Source organism: Panthera leo, chromosome A1 (genome assembly GCF_018350215.1).
Source record: "Panthera leo isolate Ple1 chromosome A1, P.leo_Ple1_pat1.1, whole genome shotgun sequence".
Taxonomy (NCBI): domain Eukaryota; kingdom Metazoa; phylum Chordata; class Mammalia; order Carnivora; family Felidae; genus Panthera; species Panthera leo.
In genome coordinates this window covers 197,816,138-197,837,314 of record NC_056679.1, presented here as the reverse complement: position 1 = coordinate 197,837,314, position 21,177 = coordinate 197,816,138, and the positions used below count along the sequence as shown (strand labels likewise).

The 21,177-nt window shown below is 36.5% G+C and overlaps 1 protein-coding gene across 1 annotated transcript; it reads right to left on the bottom strand.

The window, feature by feature from the left end:
* LOC122201758 (sperm-associated acrosin inhibitor-like) lies at positions 1–4,331 on the bottom strand. The gene is made up of 5 exons (XM_042907743.1): positions 4,315–4,331; positions 3,804–3,880; positions 2,629–2,666; positions 1,227–1,342; positions 1–336 (listed from the first exon to the last, which is right to left on the bottom strand). Exons 2-5 carry the CDS (start codon positions 3,868–3,870, stop codon positions 291–293), a joined length of 267 nt encoding a protein of 88 aa, XP_042763677.1. The 5' UTR covers positions 3,871–3,880; positions 4,315–4,331; the 3' UTR covers positions 1–290.
* Between the last annotated feature and the right edge of the window lie 16,846 nt (positions 4,332–21,177).

Sequence of the window (21,177 nt, the reverse complement as noted above, 5' to 3'; positions counted from 1 at the left end):
TTGAAATATTTATTATTTTAAGTTGTATTAGGTTTTATGTTAAGAAATACAAAATTAAGATAGTTTTTCAATTGTCATTGAATAATTGAACATAGAGAAGGAAAACCTTTCAATCATAGGCTCATGGAAAAATTCTTCAACATCCTATATTCCATCTTATATGCCATAGAAGTCTTTGTATGATTTTCTAGGAATTTAAAACTCTGACTGAGGCCATTCTAACTGGTTGTAGAATCTACCACAAAATTGGATCGCAATAAAAGGTATTGGAATGTGTAGCGCAGGCAGAATCAGCATCTACCATAATGACTAAAATCAAACGCTCCACCACTTTCGCTGCAAAGAAAGAAAAATAGAAAGAAAAAGAAATCATTAAAAGAACATTTAAAATTACCCAAGTATTTCACTAAGTGCTTCTCAATGAGGAGCATTTGAAAATGGGACAGTGTGGAGAGGCTGTGCCACAAGCAGATGGGCTTCTGCCCTGCAACCCTGCCCATGTTCCCTCCACCTGAGGCTGCTTAGCTCTTCCTACACACTCAGTCCTGACTCGGTCTTGGAACCCGCAAAGAGCCAAGAGAGGAGAGGATTAGAGATTTTCAGATTAAATGAGAGGATATATCTGTGATATTTGCCATTTTGGCAAGGCAGAAAGCTTGACACAACTTCACTCCTTTTGAATGACGGATACATGAAGGGGGTTTAGATGGAAGGTTCCAGAATGCCCTGCTTCTAAGAAGGGTTTGGAGTAAGTCATGGAGGTCCAGAGACAGAGGAGAGCCTCAGAGGAGTCCTTCTTAGCATGAGTGGGCTAATCCACTGTGATGGATTTCAGAGTTCTGTCACTATAGGTCATAATAGGATTTCTTGCTCAATTATGCTCAAGTTAGCTTGCAGCCACATCATGGAGACTACCATTTATCATCTGGACTTTGGAATTATATCAGTCATTAGACTGCCATTAGTAAATAATAATAATTAAATTAAGTTCAATATATTGATTTCTACATTTACAGAATACCAGCAGAGTTATATTTCAGAGGTCTGATACAAAACTACTTTTAGAAATGAGAATTTCAGGAAAAGGCACAAGTGTGTTTCTGAGGCTTTTACAGAGATAGTAGTTATTTTCTGTGGCGAGGCTATCAAAAACATGGGTTTTCCTATAATTTTAGGATGGTTTCGCTATTATTTCGGAAGAGCCATATTTAGTCTTGTGTTCTTACAATAGTTCACTGCAGAAAACGCATATATTGGAATAAGTTTGGCCATTGGTTGCACAGACTGGATCCATTTCTCTTGTGCAAAAATGTAACTGATGTACATACACATCACAGTTTGGCTGTTAAACACAAAGAGACAACATACAATGCATCAGGAACTTTTTAAATCGAATGTTCTTTATTCTTAATACAAAACACCATACACCAAAATGGAATAAATATATTCTATATTGAGGTTGAAAAATAAACATCAAGGTACCCACGGTCCACTTACATACAAAATATTATTAGTATATTTCTACGAACCCAACATTATTTTTATAAAAAACATACAAATGGCTGAATATGTTTTTAGAATTCAGCCACTCTGCCTCCACTTCTCATACTTGGATCAGATTTTCCCCAGTTGAACCTTGATCAATGAGGGTCTTAGATGTATAGACCCTCCCCTCCCACACAGTTGAAAATCCACATATAACTTTTGACTCCCCCAAAACTTAGATACCAATACCCTACTGTTGACCAGAAGCCTTAGGATAATATCAACAGCCAGCTAACACATATTTTGTATGTTATATATACTATATATGATATTCTTACAATAAACTAAGCTAGAGAAAAGAAAATTTAAGAAAATCGTTAAGATTGCACTGTCTTGTAAAAAATGTGTGTGTAAGTGGGCCCATGCAGTTTAAACTTAGGCTGTTTAAAAGTCAACCATATTTCACACTGCAAGAAATCTTTCTCAATAGTTTCACTATTAGATAATCTGGTAGTTTCAGATTATCACCACACTTGTATGAATTCATACCTATGAGTGTTTGCATATTTGCAGATGTGTATGTAACCGTATAGATATGCATATAATGTGCATAATGATGGCAATACTGGCTATTTACATAAATAAACAATAATATGTGTATTCTTACACAACCTGCTTTTTAAATGTCTTTGTAACTTTTATCTGTTCACACATTTGGAACTGCAGCTCATTTTCCTCATTTCTATGTAAGAATCCACTCTGTGAATGTATGATAATTATTATTTTACCCACTGTTACGTGAAAAATTGGGTTGTTGGTTTTTTAATCTTCCTGTTTTGCTAGGATAAACAATTCTACTTTAAGAAGCCCTTAATCCATAGCAGCCACTTGTCTATAACAAGGCTTATGGCCAGTAATGGAATTTTTAAGGAATGGGATATTTTTACCTTGTCTTTAATGTCAAATGATTTTATATGGCTGGCATGATTCTGTTTCTTGAACTCAGCGTAATAAATAACACAGTTTGTTTGTTACTTTTGAAAAATCATCCTGTTGTACATAGCATAACTTGCTGCTAAAACTTACAGTATAAAACTTAAAGGTTTACCTTTTCAATTCCCAAAGTAATGAGTATTAACTTACGAGTCTACGAATTTCTGGTGAAGGTTCAAAACCAGTTTCTGCAACCAACCCACAAACACACAAATTAAAAATAAGAAGAGGAAGAGGAGAAAACCATTAGAGTCTTTGGTGAAAAGTACCCATATATTTTAGTAGCAAAGTATTATGCAAATTGCCTAATAAGGACCCTGCAAATAATGAGATGAGCCTTTTACAGCAGTATCAAAACAGTAAATTCACAAAATAAATTCAAATATAGAAACATAATCCCAAATTAATCTCATTCTGTGAAAACAGTCTTATGTATTATTTAATAATCACCAAACCCTCCTGTGAAGATACTATAGTTGTGGTTTGTTTTTCATTCCCCCCCCCCCATTTTTATAGATGAGACATCCTAGTTGGAGAAGACAATGGCTTGCTTGGTGCCATTTATATGCTTTGCAAAAAGTCACTTAATATGAAAATTAATTATTATTTAATTAATTAGTACTCAGGTATAATATCAGGGATCTACCCAATACCTCAAAGCTACTTTATTCTGAAATTTATGGGCCACCTTGGGCTTTAAGGAACATAAGTTGTCAGCAGAGGAATCAATGAGTTCTGTCCTTACACAAGGCCTTGATTTAGAGCTGGCAAACGACAAATTAGATTTTCAAGGAATGTCAGACCTAGGAGACATCATTACTTTTCACACTCTGCTTTTAGCAACCATGGAACCTGACCTCCAAAAAGGAAAAAAAAAAGGTAAATATCTTTATTTGTAGATGAACAAAATCTAAGTTCTACCACTCATTGTAACCCACCTCTTCGTCTCCACCTCTCTAAGGTGGGAAATGAGATAAAGCAAACCGCTGATGCAATTTTATAAGATATTTCTAACATACTCTGTTTCATTTTGTCAATTTAAGATTTGTACACCCTAGGGGCACCTGAGTGGCTCAGTCCTGATATCCGCTCAGGTAACGATCTCATCATTTGTGAGATCAAGCCCTGAGTTGGGCTCTGTGCTGACAGTTTGGAGCCTGCCTAGGATTCTCTGTCCCTCTCAGTAAATAAGTAAACATTTAAAAAAATTTAAAGATTTATAAACCCTATAAATCAACCTCCTCCATTTCTAGATAATAGCAGTTGTTTGCTGCATTTCTAAAATAATGTGAAATGCTTCATCCAGTACTAAAAAATGTACTCACCAGAATAATGAGGAAATGCCAGGGCAGTGATAAAAATAGCTTTGATCCATGTCGAGAAGAAAGACATTTTACCAAGTCTGTGGAAGAAACCCATAGAGACGTTTATAACACACGGCACAGGGACAAACTGCCCATTTCCGAATGAAGCTTTCTTATAGGTGAAGGGGCTTTTCCACATTCCTCAATTCCTACTTAGAGTGGACTTTTCCCTTTTTCCTTCCCACAGCCCACAGTATCAACAAGACATACATAGTAACAGAAGACCTTGTAGGGGCTTGAGAGGAACACCAGGAAAGTCCTCTGTGCATATTTAAGTAGGAGCTGTTTACTCTCCCAACCCTTGGCTCAGCCCACAAGGAGCCCTGCTGCACTTAAGGAAATATGCACTTTGGAATCTTAGTTTTTCACTAGAAAATAGAAACCATTTTTTCGGGAAGGACTGACCCTAGAGCAGTCCTCCCATCCATGCAACATACCACAACTCTCTTCACAGAGTCCCCACCTGACCCACCCGACACAGAGAAGACAGTGGCAAGTGGGATCTGCACGGTCACATAGGGACTGTGCCTATTTGGTTCATCTTCCTTCTCAACTAGCTCCACCCAGCTGAGGAATCTTCTTTATTAATCTGATGGTAAGGACCTTAATGAGGATGAGTTGGCTCACGGCAGGTAAGATGCTGAGGTACTCTGTGTTCTGCCTAGAGGCTGTAAATAAAATAGCTGTGAAAGATGCCTCACACGTGAACTCTCAATAGATCTTCTCTAAACAGGAGGTTTGGGACAATTTGAGCAGAGGTGTCCCCAAATATGGGGAGGAGAGAGTAATAGTGCTTTGAAAACCCACGATAGAGAAGAGATGTGAAAGCTTTCTACGCTATTGAGTTGGGGAGAAAAGGAGAATCAAAGCAAGAAGAGGAGAAAGCGTTTGGGGAGCTACAATTGGACACATAACCTAGCCTCTTAGTATTTTGCAATACCAGGAAGCACATTGGACTTAATTGGATATTTGATTTGCAGTAACCTTTTTATTTTGAGATCAAGGGAGATTCTTTCCTAAAGCCTTAGGAGTCCTCACGTTCTCATGTTCCTTTTAACCGATTTCCCCTAATGGGAACATCTTGTACAACTAAAGTACAAATTCACAACCCAGAATGTTCAAGAAGCTCCTACGTGAGCATCAGAACAGCCTGCCTTAGGGACCTGGGCTAGAGGACAGCGTGTGCCCTGAATTATATGATGAATAATTTGATCTTTACCTCAGAGTGAAGCGAAAGACCCTGTAGGGTTTGAAGTAGGACAAAACTGAATCAGAGATATTTAATGAATCTTCTTTGCAGTCTGGCTCAGTGGCAAGAGTTTTGGCAGATGAAAGTCTTGAGATCAAATCCCATTTACCACTGGGTAACCTTGACAAAATATTCAGACCTTCTAGTCCAAAACTTCCTAACTTTAAAAGTGAGCATCATTTCTGTCTCATAGGTTTGTCATAAATATTGAGGATAAAGTATTAAAACAGTCTGCACCCTGGTTGTGCATCAGACTTAACATTTGTCACCCTAATCTAACCTGCCATTTTTTTTTTATCAGTGAAGAAAGCCAGGATTTAGAAAAGAATCTTGGAGTCTACCACTGTTCCATGCCGACTTAGTGGGAGGGTACCAAATCTGCTAAGTGCAAGAACTTTTCCCCTATTATAATAAAGTGACTATTTACATTAGTTCTTGGAAATATTTACATAGACACCATCAGAGATATTTGGGCAGGCAAATCCTTTTGACACATTTGTGGAGAAACTAAACTGAAGTTGAGTTATCGTGAAGCCTATGTCTCACCCACTGAACTTTTTCTCTTACAAGTATTGATCAGCAGAGATTAAGAGCCAGAGACACTGCCTATGATGCACAATAGGCCACACGTTTTTTTAAATTAACCGTGAAAAAGAATGCTAAAAGTATGGATTATTTAATGTAGATCTGTCTTTTTTCAAAATGTTTAATATGCATAAATATTTGAACATATGCATAATGTACAAATATTTTATATACAACTACACTAAAATCACACAAATACATATATATTGGTATATATAGCTAATGCATGTGTATGTATATTTATGTGTTCATGTGTGTATCTATATCTACATATAATATATGTAAGAACACATATATAATAACACACATATATGCAATAATATGCATTGGTGTTATATACATACCATATAGATGTATATATACTTATATACATATACACATACATATAAAAATAGTATATGCACATATACCATGTACTATACATACATATAGATGATACACACTACATATACGCACTATATAAATATATACACACAGATATACACGTATGTCTACGTAAATTGTCTAAGTGAGCCCTAATGTTATCACAAGTATCTTTACAAAAGAAAGACAGAAGAAGGATTTTTTTTAATGTTTATTTTTGAGAGAGAGACAGAGCACAAGCTGGGGAAGGCAGAGAGAGAGAGAAAGAGGGAGACACAGAATTCAAAGCCGGCTCCAGGTTCTGAGCTGTCAGCACACAGCCTAATGTTGGGTTTGAACTCACAGACTGCAAGATCATGACCTGAGCCAACGTCAGAAGCTTAACTGACTGAGCCACCCAGGTGCCCCCAAGCCCACCAGATTTGAATAAAGACATCATCCAAAGAATTCAGACACAATTAAAGTTTGTTTTAAATATTTCTTTGGGAGAGAGGACACCTCACAAGACAGAAGAAGGTTGGATGCAGACCCACCAAAGAAGAAGACCTTATGCAGATAGAGCTGAGAGAGAGTTGAAGATATTGGTCTTAAAGAATAGATAATAGATAGGGGTGCCTGGGCGGCTCAGTCGGTAAAGCGTCCGACTTCAGCTCAGGTCACGATCTCGCGGTCTGCGAGTTCGAGCCCCGCGTCGGGCTCTGGGCTGATGGCTCAGAGCCTGGAGCCTGCTACCGATTATGTGTCTCCCTCTCTCTCTGCCCTTCCCCCGTTCATGCTCTGTCTCTCTCTGTCTCAAAAATAAATAAACGTTAAAAAAAATTTTTTTTAAATAAAAAAAAGAATAGATAATAGATAGATACAGATAGATGATAGAAGGATAGATAAAAACAAAAATAGAAGAGTAAATAAAGATATTTCTCTGTAACTAACTTTCTTCACTTAGCAGTTCAAGGTATATCTTCATAAAAATGTAAACAGATGTACACAATTCCTTTTAAGATGTTCTTGTTAAATACTTTTGCTAACAATGTTGTAATGAACATGATCATACAGATCATTATATGCTCATTCAATTCGTTCTAGACTTTTAAAAGTCGCATTTTGAGTCCAATAACATATGCAGCGTAAAATTTATAGAAAAGAGAAAATTGCTGTCCAACACACTTGTAGTCTTTTACTATGGAAAATATAAATTACAAACATGACTGTTGCTCCACACCTCATCAAATGAATGTCTTCTGAAATATTCATGTTTCCACATACACATTTAAATACACACACACACACAAAATATATATATTTGGATGATTTTGTTCAGTTGCAGAATTTCATCATTTGGGAATCAAATTAAAATTACAAGTTAATGAAGCCACAATTTCTATTTTTTTTACTTTTAACCATTTTTGTCTGCCAACATGGTTTATCTTGTTATGAGAGTTCTGAAATGTGAAGAAATTATTCTTTGCTAATTAATATAATTCATTGTGATTTTCTCCTCTGCAGAATGAGAAATTTTTGAAACTCTTTTCTGGAACCTCTTGTCATACATGGGATGTACCAGTGAACAAGTTATTTGAAGTCGTCATGTGTGCACTTTGGACATACTGCCTGTTGTATCCATTTAGATACTCTGAATATTAAGTCTAGCTGGAAAATATTGACTACATGTTTATTTATGTCTCCTCTCCAATGTTTATGGTGCTTAGGAGATCCTGTTAGACACTGGAGGCAAAATATCCAATATATAGACACCAATATAGGCAGAATTGACCATGGGATTCTGTAGAAGCAGGCAATTTCCAATATCTAGGAAGCAAAAGAAACTATAAACCTTACAATCAGAGGCAGGTTTGGTAATCACATCTTGTAGCTGGGTACAATTGAAAAACTATGGTCAGTCAGTGAACTTTATCCTTGAGGAATTCAGAGGTAAACATGCTTAGAGTACCTCTTATGGGAAGGCATATGTCATTATCCAAATTAACAAAGTTGAAAATATACTTTCTTCTGAAAAATCAGATTCACTGATGCTGTCTGTGGGATATATTGCCTCACTTTCCAACTGTGCCTAAGTCTGAATTTGTCTTCCAAGCAAATTGCCTTGTCAAATAACAGGTAGTATAACAATGAATTTTACCATAAATAATTTAATTTAAAAACTAAATTAGAGATTTCCATTTAAAAAAGAAACCAAGGTGATGCATTTGTTGGAACCAACTATTTGATCTTACCTGAAAACAACATTTAAAAATTTGTAGCTATTTAATAGAGACCATCTAATTTCAAATAGCTTTCTCACGGTGTCACTTAAAAAAAAAAAAACAACAAAAAAAACCCTGACATCTAGAACTGTATAGGAAATAAGTTAGATCTGACCTCAAAGGGCCCATATGTTAAATCACATTTCTTTCCCTGCATTCCTAGAAATACAAATTGCAGTGACATATATAGGGAACCACCTCATTCGCTTGTGAAACTGTACCCACCAACCCAACCAATGCACAGCAGGGGGCAGAGAAAGCAGTCTCCCCTTCCCGCAGTTCTCCCCTTCTCTTGGAACTCTTGCCTCTACAGCAGAGTTGGAGGGATTCCCACATAGACACAGTGCTCCTTACAAAGCCAGTGATATTCAAGAATCTTCCTCCATTCTGGGAAATTAGTCTGCAGGTTAGGGCAGTGGTTGCTGGTGGCAGGGCCCATTTGGTTATTTCTTAGTAAGCCCGTAGGGTAGGGAAGTCTGACTGCCGTCTTTCTTTAGAATATGTGGTACTTGTGACTTTTTGACATCAGTTTCGCCTTGGTTATCAACAAGAAACTCCTACTTAGTGTCCTACTATATTAGAATAGCCTTGCAAAGCAATAGGACCACAGGAGAGGGACCCCACAACATCCTGCAATGCACGTGTTGTAGCCAATTCAGTGTCAGCATTTGGTGGGGGGGTGGGGAGGGAAGGACAATGCATTAAGGAATTCAGGGTGCCAGCAGAGTCTCCTTGACATAGCTGACAAGTTCCTCAGACTGGATGATCCTTGAGGACAAGATCATATAGTTCATTTTACACTGGCACAAGGTGCTCAAAGTGTGTGTGTGTGTGTGTGTGTGTGTGTGTGTGTGTGTATTCCAGCTTTGAGATATAATTGATATATATCATCAACTTTAAGTTGTGCAGTTTTTGATTTGATACACTTTTATATTGCAGAATGATTACCACTATAGCATTAGCTAACACCTTCATCACATCACATAATTACTTTTTCTTTTTTTTTTGGATGGGAATATTTAAGATCTATACTCTTAACAACTTTCAAGTGTATAATAAGTATCATTACTGTATCACCATGCTGTACATTAGATCTCTGGAACTTACTCATCTTATAACTGAAAGTTTGTGCCCTTTGACTAACTTTGACTAACATCTCTCCATCTCTCCCAGTTTCCCTGGTAACTACCATTCTACCCTCTATTTCTTTGAGTATGGGTTTGTTTTTTTTTTTTTTTAGATTCCACATATAAGTGATATACGGTATTTTCATCTACATTCTCATAGAAAACAGAATTCCTTCCTTTCCCATGGCTGAATTATGTTACACTGCATATATACACCCCACATCTTTATCTATTCTCTTTAATCTATTCATCCATTGACACTTAAGTTGTTTCATATCTTAATTATTCATGAATAATTCTATAGAATGGGAAAAAATATTTAAAAATCATATAGCTGACAAGATGTTAATTTCTAAAATATATAAAGAACTCATAAAACTCAATAACAACAAACTGAAACAAAAATAAAATCCCGCAAGCATCTGATTTAAAAATGGGCAAAGGCACCGAATAGACATTGTTCCAAAGAAAACATATAAATGGCCAACAGATACATAAAAAGGTGCTCCACATCACAAATCAACAGGGTAATGCAAATCAAAACCACAGTGAAGTATTGTATCATACTTGTTAGAATGGCTATTGTCAAAAACACAAGAGATAGTAAGTGTTGGCAACGTTGTGGAGTAAAATGCAACTCTTGGGCAAAGTTGGTGGGTATGCAAATTAGTACAGCCATTATGGAAAGTAATATGGGGGGGGGGTTCCTCAAAAAATTAAAAATAGAATTACCATACAATTGGGCAATCCCATTTCTGGGTATATAACCTGAATACATTGAGTGCACAGCACCATATTGTTACCTTAGCCATTAAGTTTCACAGTCGGCATCTAGAACTTTTTCATCTTGTCTAACTATAACTTTATACACCCTGAACAACAGTTTCCCTTTTGTCCCTCCCTCAGTCGCCTGGAAACCACCATTTTCTTCCCTGCTACTACAAGTTTGACTACTTTAGATAACTCATACAAAAGAAATCATGCCAGTATTTTGTTCTTCTGTGACTGACTTATTTCACTTAGCATAATAAGTGTCCTTATTATCTGCCAGGTCCATTCACGTTATAGCAAATGGTAGCATTTCCTTTCAATTTAAGGTTGAATACAATTCCATTGTACGTGCATATCACGTTTTCTTCATCCTTTTGTCTGTTGGTGGACATTTGGCTTGTTTCTATATTTTGATTATTGTGAATAATGCTGCAGTGAACACCGGAGTGCAGGTATCTCTTTAAGATCCTTTTTTCAATCTTTGGGATATTTACTTTGGAGTAGAATTGCTAGATCATATGGTAGATTTATCTTCAATTTTTCGAGGAATCTTCATTCTGTTTTCCATAGCTGCACCATTTTACATTCTCATCAACCATCTTAGTCCATTCATGTTGCTATAACAAAATATCACAAACTAGGTAGCTTATAACAACAAAATATTAACAGTTCTGGAGGCTGCAAAGTCTGATGTCAAAGCGCCAGTGTGGTTGCATTATGGTGAATGTTCTCTTCCTGTTTCATAGCTGGCACCTTCTCACTCTGCCCTCACCTGGGGCAGGGGGCTAGGGTTCTCTCTGGAGCCTTCCTTTTAAGGTATTAATTCCATTCACGAGGGTTCCACCTGCATTACTTAAGAACATCCCAAAGGTCTCATCTCTGGATATCATCACCTTTGGGAGTTAGGATTTAAAGCAGACTCCAGGCTCTGAGCTGTCAGCACAGAGCCCGACGTGGGGCTTGAACTCACAAGCTGTGAGATCATGACCTGAGCTGAAGTCGGACACCCAACTGACTGAGCCACCCAGGTGCCCCGGAAGTTAGGATTTTAATGTGTGAATTTGGGGAGAACACATTCCAAACATAGCACTAACAGTATACAAGTGTTCCAATGTCTCCACATCTTTGCCAACACCTGTTGTCTCAAGTGCTTTGTTCATTTCTAAATCTTGTTATTTGCTTTTTGCTATTGAGTTGAAGGAGTTCCTTTTCTATTTTGAAAACTAACACCTTACCAGATATATGGTTGGCAAATATTTTCTCCCATCTATAGGTTGTATTTTCACTCTACTCATAGTCTCCTTTGTTGTACAGAAGCTTTCTAGTTGAGGTAGTCTAACTCATCTACTTTTGCTTTAATTGTCTGTACCTTTCATATCATATCCATGAAATCATTACCAAGACCAATGTCATGAAGCTTTTTTCCCTTATGTTTTTCTCTAGGAATTATATAGTTTCAAGTCTTACATTTTAAGTTTTTTAATCCATTTTGAGTTGATTATTTTGTGAATGGTGTAAGATAGCATAAAAACATAATACTTGGGGGAAAAGTTAACTGAGGAGGTAAAAGACTTATACACTGAAAACTACAGTGCATAGATAAAAGAAACTAAAAAAGACAATTAGATAGAAAGACATTCCATGTTCATGGATTGAAAGAATTAATATTGTTGAAATATCCGTAAAACTCAAAGTGATCTACAGGTACAAGACAATCCCTATTCAAATCCCAGTAGAATTTCTTACATACACAGAAAAAGCAGTCCTAAAATTTATACAGAACTACAAAAGACTCAGAATAGCCAAAGTGATCTTGAGAAAGAAAAACAAGGCCAGAGGCATCACACTTCATGATTTCAAGATATAATACAAAACTACAATAGTTAAAATGGTATGGTACTGGCATAAAGACAGATAAATAGATCAGTGGAACAGAATAGAGAACCTAGAAATAGATCCACACATTTTCTGTGGAAAATATGACAAGGGTGGCAAAAATACACAGTGGATGAAGGACAATCTCTTCAACAAATGCTGCAGAGAAAGCTGGATATCTCTGCATACATACAAAAGGGTAAAATTGGACCACAAAATCCAGTTTCAAGTCTTACTCTACAGTTACGATAATCAAGACAGTTTGATATTAAAAAAGAGTTGGAGGGGCACCTGGGTGGCTCAGTCGGTTAAGTGTCCGACTTCAGCTCAGGTCATGATCTCACTGTCAGTGAGTTCGAGCCCTGCGTCAGGCTCTGTACTGACAGCTCAGAGCCTGGAACCTGCTTTGGATTCTGTGTCTCCCTCTCTCTCTGACCCTCCCTGGCTTGTGCTCTGTTTCTGTCTCTCAAAAATAAGTAAATGTTAAAAAAAATTCTTTAAATAAAATTAAAAATACTAAAAAAGAGTTGGATGTGTAGATCAGTGGTACAGGTACAAAAAAACTGGTACAAAATAATTCAATGCAGGAAGGATAGTATTTTCAGTAAAGGGTGCTGAAACAATTAAATATGAATAGTCAACTAGCAAATGTATAGCTTATTAAAAGATTAACATAAAATGAAGCATATATTTAAATGTAAAAAGAAAAACTATAAAACTTTTGGAAGAGAACACAGGAAAGCTCTTTGTGGCTTAGCATTATTATACAAAGCATTACACAGAAACATGATAAAGAAAATTTTAAAAAAATCATTGGAGTGGTGGAAGTATGTTTCTTTGGCTTTTAGAGAAATTTTACAGTTATTTTCTGTATATGCTGTGCCTAGATCATCAGCAAATGGATTATCTTAATTATTTTGTGATTTTTTTCATTACTTTGAAAGAATAAATATTTACTATTGTGTTCTTACTTGAATACAAGGCAAAAATCACATTTACTGCAGTAAGTGTGGCCATTGGTTGCAGATTGGAAAATGTTCTTTTGTGCAATTTTTAAAAAGTATTTATTCATTTTTGAGAGAGAGGCAGAGAGAGAGAGGGAGACACAGAATCCGAAGCACATTCCAGGCTCTTTGCTGTCAGCAGAGAGCCCCATGCGAGGTTTGAACCCACAAACCATGAGATCTTGACCTGAGCCGAAGTCTGATGCTTAACTGACTGAGCCACTCAGGTGCCCCTTTTGTGCAATTTTTTAAAAATGTTAAATTTTATGTTAATTAAATTAAATGTTAAATTTTAAAAATGTTTAAAAATTCTTAGAGAGAGAGAGAGAGAGAGAGAGGGTGCGAGCAGGGAAGGGGCAGAGAGAAAGGGAGACATAAAATCTGAAGCAGGCTCTAGGCTCTCAGCCATCAGCAGAGAGCCTGATGTGGGGCTTGAAATCATGAACTGCAAGCTCATGACCTGAGCTGAAGTCATTCACTCAACCAACTGAGCCACCCAGGTGCCCCTTGTGCAATTTTTTTGGATGACTGAGTGGACCACATTCTGGGTGTAAAACAGACAGACAATACACATTTATTAGACAATGAATATTTGAATATGATCTTAAATCTTACTATGAAATGCCATACATCCATAAAAGGATAAATATAATCTATATTTAGGTGTAAAGGCAAACACTTATGTAGTCATATCCCAGTAAATAATAAAACATTATCAATATTGTCATAAAATCTGAGAAAGGCCATGAAACTGGCTGAGTGTATTTTTATCGTGTAACCAACTCCCTACCTCCAGCCCTTCCAGATCATATCTTTCTCACTCCTTCCCCCTACAGACACCAGAAGAAATAACCTAACCAAATTTTCTATTTATTAGTCCCTATCTTCCTCTAGAATCAACGTGTATGTTCATAGTAAAATACATTATGTGTATCCACACGCTTTTCCTTTTACATTCTCCGTGACCTTAATATATACTGATGTTTAGAGATGTAGTTCATTTATTTTCACCCCATCTAATATTCCACCATGTAGATACATAGAAATCATTGCTATTTATCCTTCTACACACTGATACTTGGGGTGATACTTTTTTCCTATTGTGTTGTTGGATGAATAAGTCTACCCTCAATACACTTTCTCTCAGTTTTGTGTACAACAAATAACTACCTATGGAACAATTTGGAATTTGGGCGCAATAGGATAAATATACTATCACCTTGTATAGATAACACTAAATGCGTTTGTACTGCTTGTTAGATTCTGCTTCTTTTTTTTTTTTTAAGGTTTATTTATTTATTTTGAGAGAGAGAGAGCAGAGGATAGGCAGAGAGAGAGGGAGAGAGAAAATCCCAAGCAGATTCTGCACTGTCAGTGCAGAGCCTGACATGGGGCTCAGTCTCATGAATCATGAGATCATGACCTGAGCCAAAATCAGGAGTCAGATGCTCAGCTGACTGAGCCACCCAGGTGCCCTGTTAGATTCTATTTCTTAACGTTGGTGTAATAATAATACATATATAATTTTACATTTTGAAGAATTGTGGGGGTTTTTTTGTACAGTTTGCTTGGTCAGTTTTGCTGTGATTTTAAAAATGGAAAATGGCTAAACATTTACATGCTTCAACATCCAAAGGAACCAATAATAACTTACCAAATGTCTGATACGTGATGATTTAAAAAAATAGTTTCTGCAACCAAAGAACAGTTTAAAAGATAAAAAGGCCACACATATATCAGTAGGAGAACTGCACCTAGTGAGGTCAGAATTTGGTGGCAGTAACAAAAATACAAATTCTCAAATGTATCCAAAACTTAGAAAAAATTAACCCCCAAACTAATCTAGATCTATGAAAAATAGTGTTACATATTAGTTTTAATAACTCCTATACTTGAAGATACCATTTTTAAAAGTTTGTATCTAAATTCCAGTCAGTTGACATACAGTGTAATGTTAGTTTCAGGTGTACAAGGTAGTGATTCAACACTTCCATACAACTCCCTGTGCTCATCACAAAGTGCCCTCTTTAATCCCCGTCACTTATTTCACCCATCCCCTCACCCACCTCCCTCTGGTAAATATCAGATTGTTCTCTAGAGTTAAGGGTCTGAAAATACTGATTTTGAAAAGCTTTATAAAAGGGACATTTCACTGTGACATAAGACAAAGCCTGTGTGAAGCCACGTAAATATGAATCAATTCTGCTCTAATATCAGGGTTCTATTTAATACCTAACAGCTACTTTTTTCCAAATGTTATGGGGCCACCTTGAACTTTAAGGAAGGCAACTGGTCAACTGAGGTATGCATGAGTTCTTTCCCTATACAAGGTCTTGATTTCAGGGACTCAGAGCTGATAAGTAAAAAAAAAAAAAAAAAAATCCGATTTTCAAGGAATACCAAACCTAGAAGAGATCACTCCTCTATATTTTTCACTGAACTGCAGTGGAATCTGGGCCCCAAATGGGAAAAGAATTTGGTTAAAGTTCTTGAGATACAAATGAACAAAGAGCTAAGGTCTACTGCCCATTCTAATCCATCACTCAGTTTCAACTTCTGTAATGTGGGAAATGAGAAAGAGTAGCTCAATGAAGAGATATTTGAAAGAAATGTATATGCCCTGTGTCATTTCACCAAGTAAGAACTAAAAGACCAATAAAACAACCACTCCATTCTTAAGTTACAGCAGAAAGCTTCCTGCTTTTCTAGGATATGCAAAGTGTTTTACCCAGGAATGGAAAATTTATGCACCAGAATAAAAGAGTAAAGGCCAAGATGAAATGAAAATAGCTTTGATCCATAATGAGAACAAAGTCATTTGATTGAGTCTGTGAAAGAAAACCTTCAGGATGTTTGCAACAATGGCACAGGGACACATTGCCCATCTCCTATGGATAGGCAAACAGAATTTAGGGTACATTTTAGAAATGTCTTACTTGTAAAGGAATTACTCCAACTCCCCAGATTCCTCGTTAAGGTGGACTGTTAGCTCTGCTCTTCTTCCAACCCTATAATTCAACAAGAAATATGTCAACAGAAGGCTGTCCTAGAGATGTGAGAGAAAATCCCATGGAAGGTACTCTGTGAACATAAGAGGAGAAGCTGATTACTTTCCCATATCTTTACATCAACACACAAGGAACCTGGCCACATTTTAAGCAAACATGCACAGTTCAATCTCAGTATTTTCTTCAGAAAAATAGAAGTAGTTATTCTTGGGAGGATCAATCTGGAGCAAGACTCATAGCAATAGTATACATTAGGACTACCTCCCTAGGTTCCACACCTGGCAAAAAAAAAAAAAAAAAAAAAAAAAAAAAAAAAAAAAAATATATATATATATATATATATATATATATATATATATATATATATATATAAAGAGAGCATACTGAAAGCAGCAAGAGAAAAAAATGACCCATCACATACAAAAGAACAAAAATACAATTAACAGCTAATTCCCCATCAGAAAACACTGACACCAAAGGTGGTGGCTTAACGTATCCCAAGCACTAAAAGAAAAAAAAAAACCTTCAACCAAAAACCTTATACCCAGAATAATGATCTTACCAAAATGAAGGCAAAATAAAGACATTTTCAGAGAGAAAAATACTAAGATAATTTGTTGCTATAAGACCGTGGTCTTGACTTATAAGAAGCATTAATGGAAATCTTTTTGGATTAAAGCAAGTAATATCTGACAGTAATTTGTATCCACATTAAAAAAAAAGTGCAGTCAGCTTCTGGAATGATAGCATGAGGAATTCTGTTGACCCATTCTTCAGTGAAACTGGTATAACTTTTTTTAAGTCAAGTCTCTGGAAATGGTCTTAAGGGAAAACAGTAAATAAAGAAATATCTACTCAAAACAATTCTACTATAAAAATTCATAAGAAAGACAAGTGTCTACAGTATTTGAACCAAAGTGCTTCTCCCCTTCCCTTTGCCCAGTCAATAAGGTGGAGACTCCACTCCAGACTGCTTTATCTGATAACACAGGAATATCTCTTTACCCAGGTCCAAGATGGAGGGTTTTCTCCAAGGAAGAGCGGGACTTCAGCATTTCTCTTCTCACCTCTATTGTCCTGTTTCTAAGGCTAATTCTTGAGTGAGTACATTCTAGGATTGAGGGTTTCCTTCTTCTACCCAACTCTTCCATTCCATTGTAGAATGGAGGTTCTGCCTTTGGTGTGGCATACAGTGAATATTATGCACACCGATGGTCCTTCTCCCAGCTCATGAGGAAATGGTTCTATGCCGGAGAGGCAAGCTAAGTGAACCTGAGGCTACTGCTATACCTCCACTGAGTGCTCAAGCCTTACAGAATGGGTGTCACTCAGATAAAAGCTTGTCATTGTCCTCACACCCAGCTCCAGAACCTTGGTTCAGAGGTTTTGCCTTGGAGGAGAAACAGGCCATAAAACATAGCTCCAGATGTCTTCCCAAAAGAACTGATTTCATTTACAACAGAGTGTGAAGAAGTGTAAACCCCAGAGCTCGTTCAAAAACCATGGGGGTTATTGTAAAGGGAATTAGGAGAAGATTTATGGACCTAATGAAGATTCAGCATAGACTATAGGTTAGCTAGTTTGCAGGAGCTAAATCAGGAATAAGACAGCTGGAAGGAGCCTTCCTATTATAAGAACAAACATAAAACACTGACCTCAGAGACTATTCCACCCAAGGAAATATTTTGTTTAGTTTGTATTTATGTCCCAAGACATCGTTGTAAACAATAGAGTAATCTGCTGGAAATCAGTGGAGCTTACAATTCAGAGAAAGAGTAGCAGAGGCCCAGTCTGTGCCATTGTCATTCAAGGCAACTGTAGGCATACACAAAGTTGTGTCTCCTTAAAAAGCAGCATCAAAACCTTAATATTTAGCAGGAGATGGGGGGATAAATGGCACTACCACTATCCAGCCTATCACTAAACAAATAAATAGGCAAATAAGAAAGACAAACTTCATGGGGGGGAGCAGTAACCAGGAATGCTACAAGTCATTACAATAGGTTATCTAAAATGTTTAGTTTCTAACAGAAAATTAGAAGGCATGCAAATAAACAGGAAAGCATGACCCATCACAATGAAAAAAACAGGCAACAGAACTGCCTGTGAGAGACACCAGATGTTGGATTTAACCAGAAAACATCTTAAAGTACTCATTATTAAGATTTCAGAACTAAAGGAAAGCTCGAAAGGAGTAATGGAAAGTATGATAACAATGCCACCTTGAATAAAGGATATCAGTAACGAGAAGCAAATGGAAATTCTAGAAATTAAACAGTATAATTCCTGAAATAAAAAGTTCACTAGAAGTGCACAGTGGATTTGAACTGGCAGAATAAATGATTAGTGAATTTTAAGATATATCAATTGACTTTATGCAAGCCAAAGAACAAAAGTAGAAATACAGAAAAATGAACACAACCTCAGAGAAACGTGGGACGCCATGTAGCACATTCGACAGTTGTGTGATAGCAGTACCATAGAGGAGGAGAGAGCGGGGAGACAAAAACTGTTTGAAGAAGCAGTATCTGAACACTACCCAAGTTTGTTTAAAAAAAAAAAAAAAACTAAACATCTAGGAAGCTCAACAAATAGCAAGTAGGTTAAACTACAAAGAGACCACAAATATACACATCATTGTAAAAATGCTGAAAGTCAAAGACAAGGAAAAAATCTTGAAATGACGAGAGAATACCATACTGTTTTAATTACTATAACTTTGTAATAAAACTTGAAATCAGGAAGCATGATGCCTCCAGCTTTGTTCTTCTTTTTACAAGATTGCTTTGGCTATTTGGGGTCATTTATGGCTCTACACAAATGTTAGGATTGTTTGTTCTGCTTTTGTGAAAAAAATGCCATTGGAATTTTGATAGGGATTGCACTGAGTCTATGTATTGCTTTGACTAGTATGGACATTTTAACAACAGTAATCTTCCAGTCCATGAGCATGGAATATACTTTAATTTATATGTGTCTTCTTTAATTTCTTTTCTTCATGTCTTCTAGTTTTCAATATACACATCTTTCATCTCCTTAAATTTAATCCTAGGTATTTTATTCTTTTTGATTCAATTGTAAATAGGATTGTTTTCTTATTTTCTTTTTCTGATACTTTGTTATTAGTGTATAAGAACACAAAAGTTTTTGTGTATTGATTTTGTATCCCATGAATTTACTAAATTCGTTATTAGCTCTAATAGTTTTTTATGGACTTTTAGGGTTCTCTAAATACAATATCATCTCATCTGAAAATAGTGGCAGTTTTCTTCTTCCTTTCCAATTTGGATACTTTTTAATTTCTTTTTCTTGCCTAATTGTTCTGGTGAGGACTCCCATTCCATGTTGAATAAATGTGGTGAGCTTATTAGTAGATTGGTCATGATTGAGATAAAAATCTGACACAACACAAGGCTTGATCTTTGAAAGCAATAATTGATAAGTTTGAACTTCATGATAATTAAAAACTGCTGTTCTGCAAATGACAATATCCAGAGAATGAGAAGACAGGACTCAGACTGGGAGAAAATATTTCCAAAAGACACATCTAATAAAGAACTGTCATTCATATGATACAGGCACCATGCTTCTTGGGATTTACCCAAAGGAGTTGACAACTTATGTCCACACAAAAACCTGCACACCAATGGTTACAGCATCCTTATTCACAACTGCCAAAACTTGGAAGCAAACAAAATGCCTATCAGTGGATGAATGGATAAATTGGTACATCCAGACAATAGAATATTATTCAGATCTAGAAATAAATGAGCTATTAAGCCATGAAAAAACATGGAGGAAATTTCAATGTATATTACTAAATAAAATAAGCCAATCTGAAAAGGCTATATACTATATGATTCCAACTCTATGACATTCCGGGTGTAGACAGTGAAAAGATTAGTGGTAGCCAGGAGTTGGAGAAGGAAGGGATGAATAAGTGGTACACAGAGGATTTTTAGGAGAGTGAAAATATTCGGTGTATCATAATGATGGATACATGTCATTATACATTTGTCCAAATCCATAGAATATAAAACACTAAGAATAAATGTGATGTAAACTATGGACTTTGGGTGATTATGACATGTCAGTGTAGTTTCATCAACTATAACAAATGCACAACTCTGGTGAGGGACATTGATAATGAAAGAGGCTATGGATGTTGTAGGGGCAGAAGATATATAGGAAATCTTTGCACCTTCCTCTCAAATCTGCTATGAACCTAAAACTGCTCTGGAAAATAAAGTCTCAAAAAAAAAAAAAAAAAAAAAGACAAAGAAACCTATTTTAAAAATGGGCAAATGACCTGAACAGACATTTCTTCAATAAGAAGATCTGCAAATGGCCAATAAGCACATGAAAAATACTCAACATCATTAGCAAAAACCAGGAAAATACAAACTAAAATCACAGCGAGATACCACTCGGATGTCCAAACCCATAGAATGCACAACACCAAGAGTGAACCCATTAAGTAAACTGTACTCTTTATGTGATAATGATGTGTCAGTGTAGGTTCCTGACAAACATACTGCTCTGGTGGAGGATGTTGAGAATGAGAGACGCTTGGCATGTGTGGAGGCAGGGAGTATACGGGAAATCTTTCTACCTTCTGCTGAATTTTGTTGTGAGCCTAAAAGTATTCTAAAAGATTATATTATGTAAATGGGGGTTATACCTTCATCCTGGTCTGAGACCATATCCACTGGCTCTCATGTTCTAATCCTCACCACTCTTTACCAAATGGAGACTACGTTTGACTGCTTCTGATATCCAGATGTCTTATGTAGACATTAAGGCCATTCTCAGGTTCATCAATCTAGACATTCCATGCATGAAGGTCTACCCATCACTTCTGTGTCATATTGGGCTCAGGAATTTTGTGAGGACTTGCTGGTTTCCAGCACCCTGAACAAAAATTGAGACACAGATTTTCAATACTCTTCAATACCCAAACATGTCTGAATTCAGCAAATTTCCTGTTTTTTTAAAAAAAATCTTTTTAGGGGCACCTGGGTGGCTCAGTCGGTTAACCATCCAACTTCAGTTCAGGTCATGATCTCGCGGTTCATGAGTTCGAGCCCGCGTC

Bases quoted from the DNA above. Each gene is read 5' to 3' on its own strand.
- LOC122201758 (XM_042907743.1), bottom strand. From the start codon at position 3,870: ATGTCTTTCTTCTCGACATGGATCAAAGCTATTTTTATCACTGCCCTG. The intron at 2,667-3,803 runs GTGAGTACATTT...GGTTGGTTGCAG, and splicing joins GGCATTTCCTCATTATTCTG to AAACTGGTTTTGAACCTTCA. The intron at 1,343-2,628 runs GTAAGTTAATAC...TGTGTTTAACAG, and splicing joins CACCAGAAATTCGTAGACTC to CCAAACTGTGATGTGTATGT.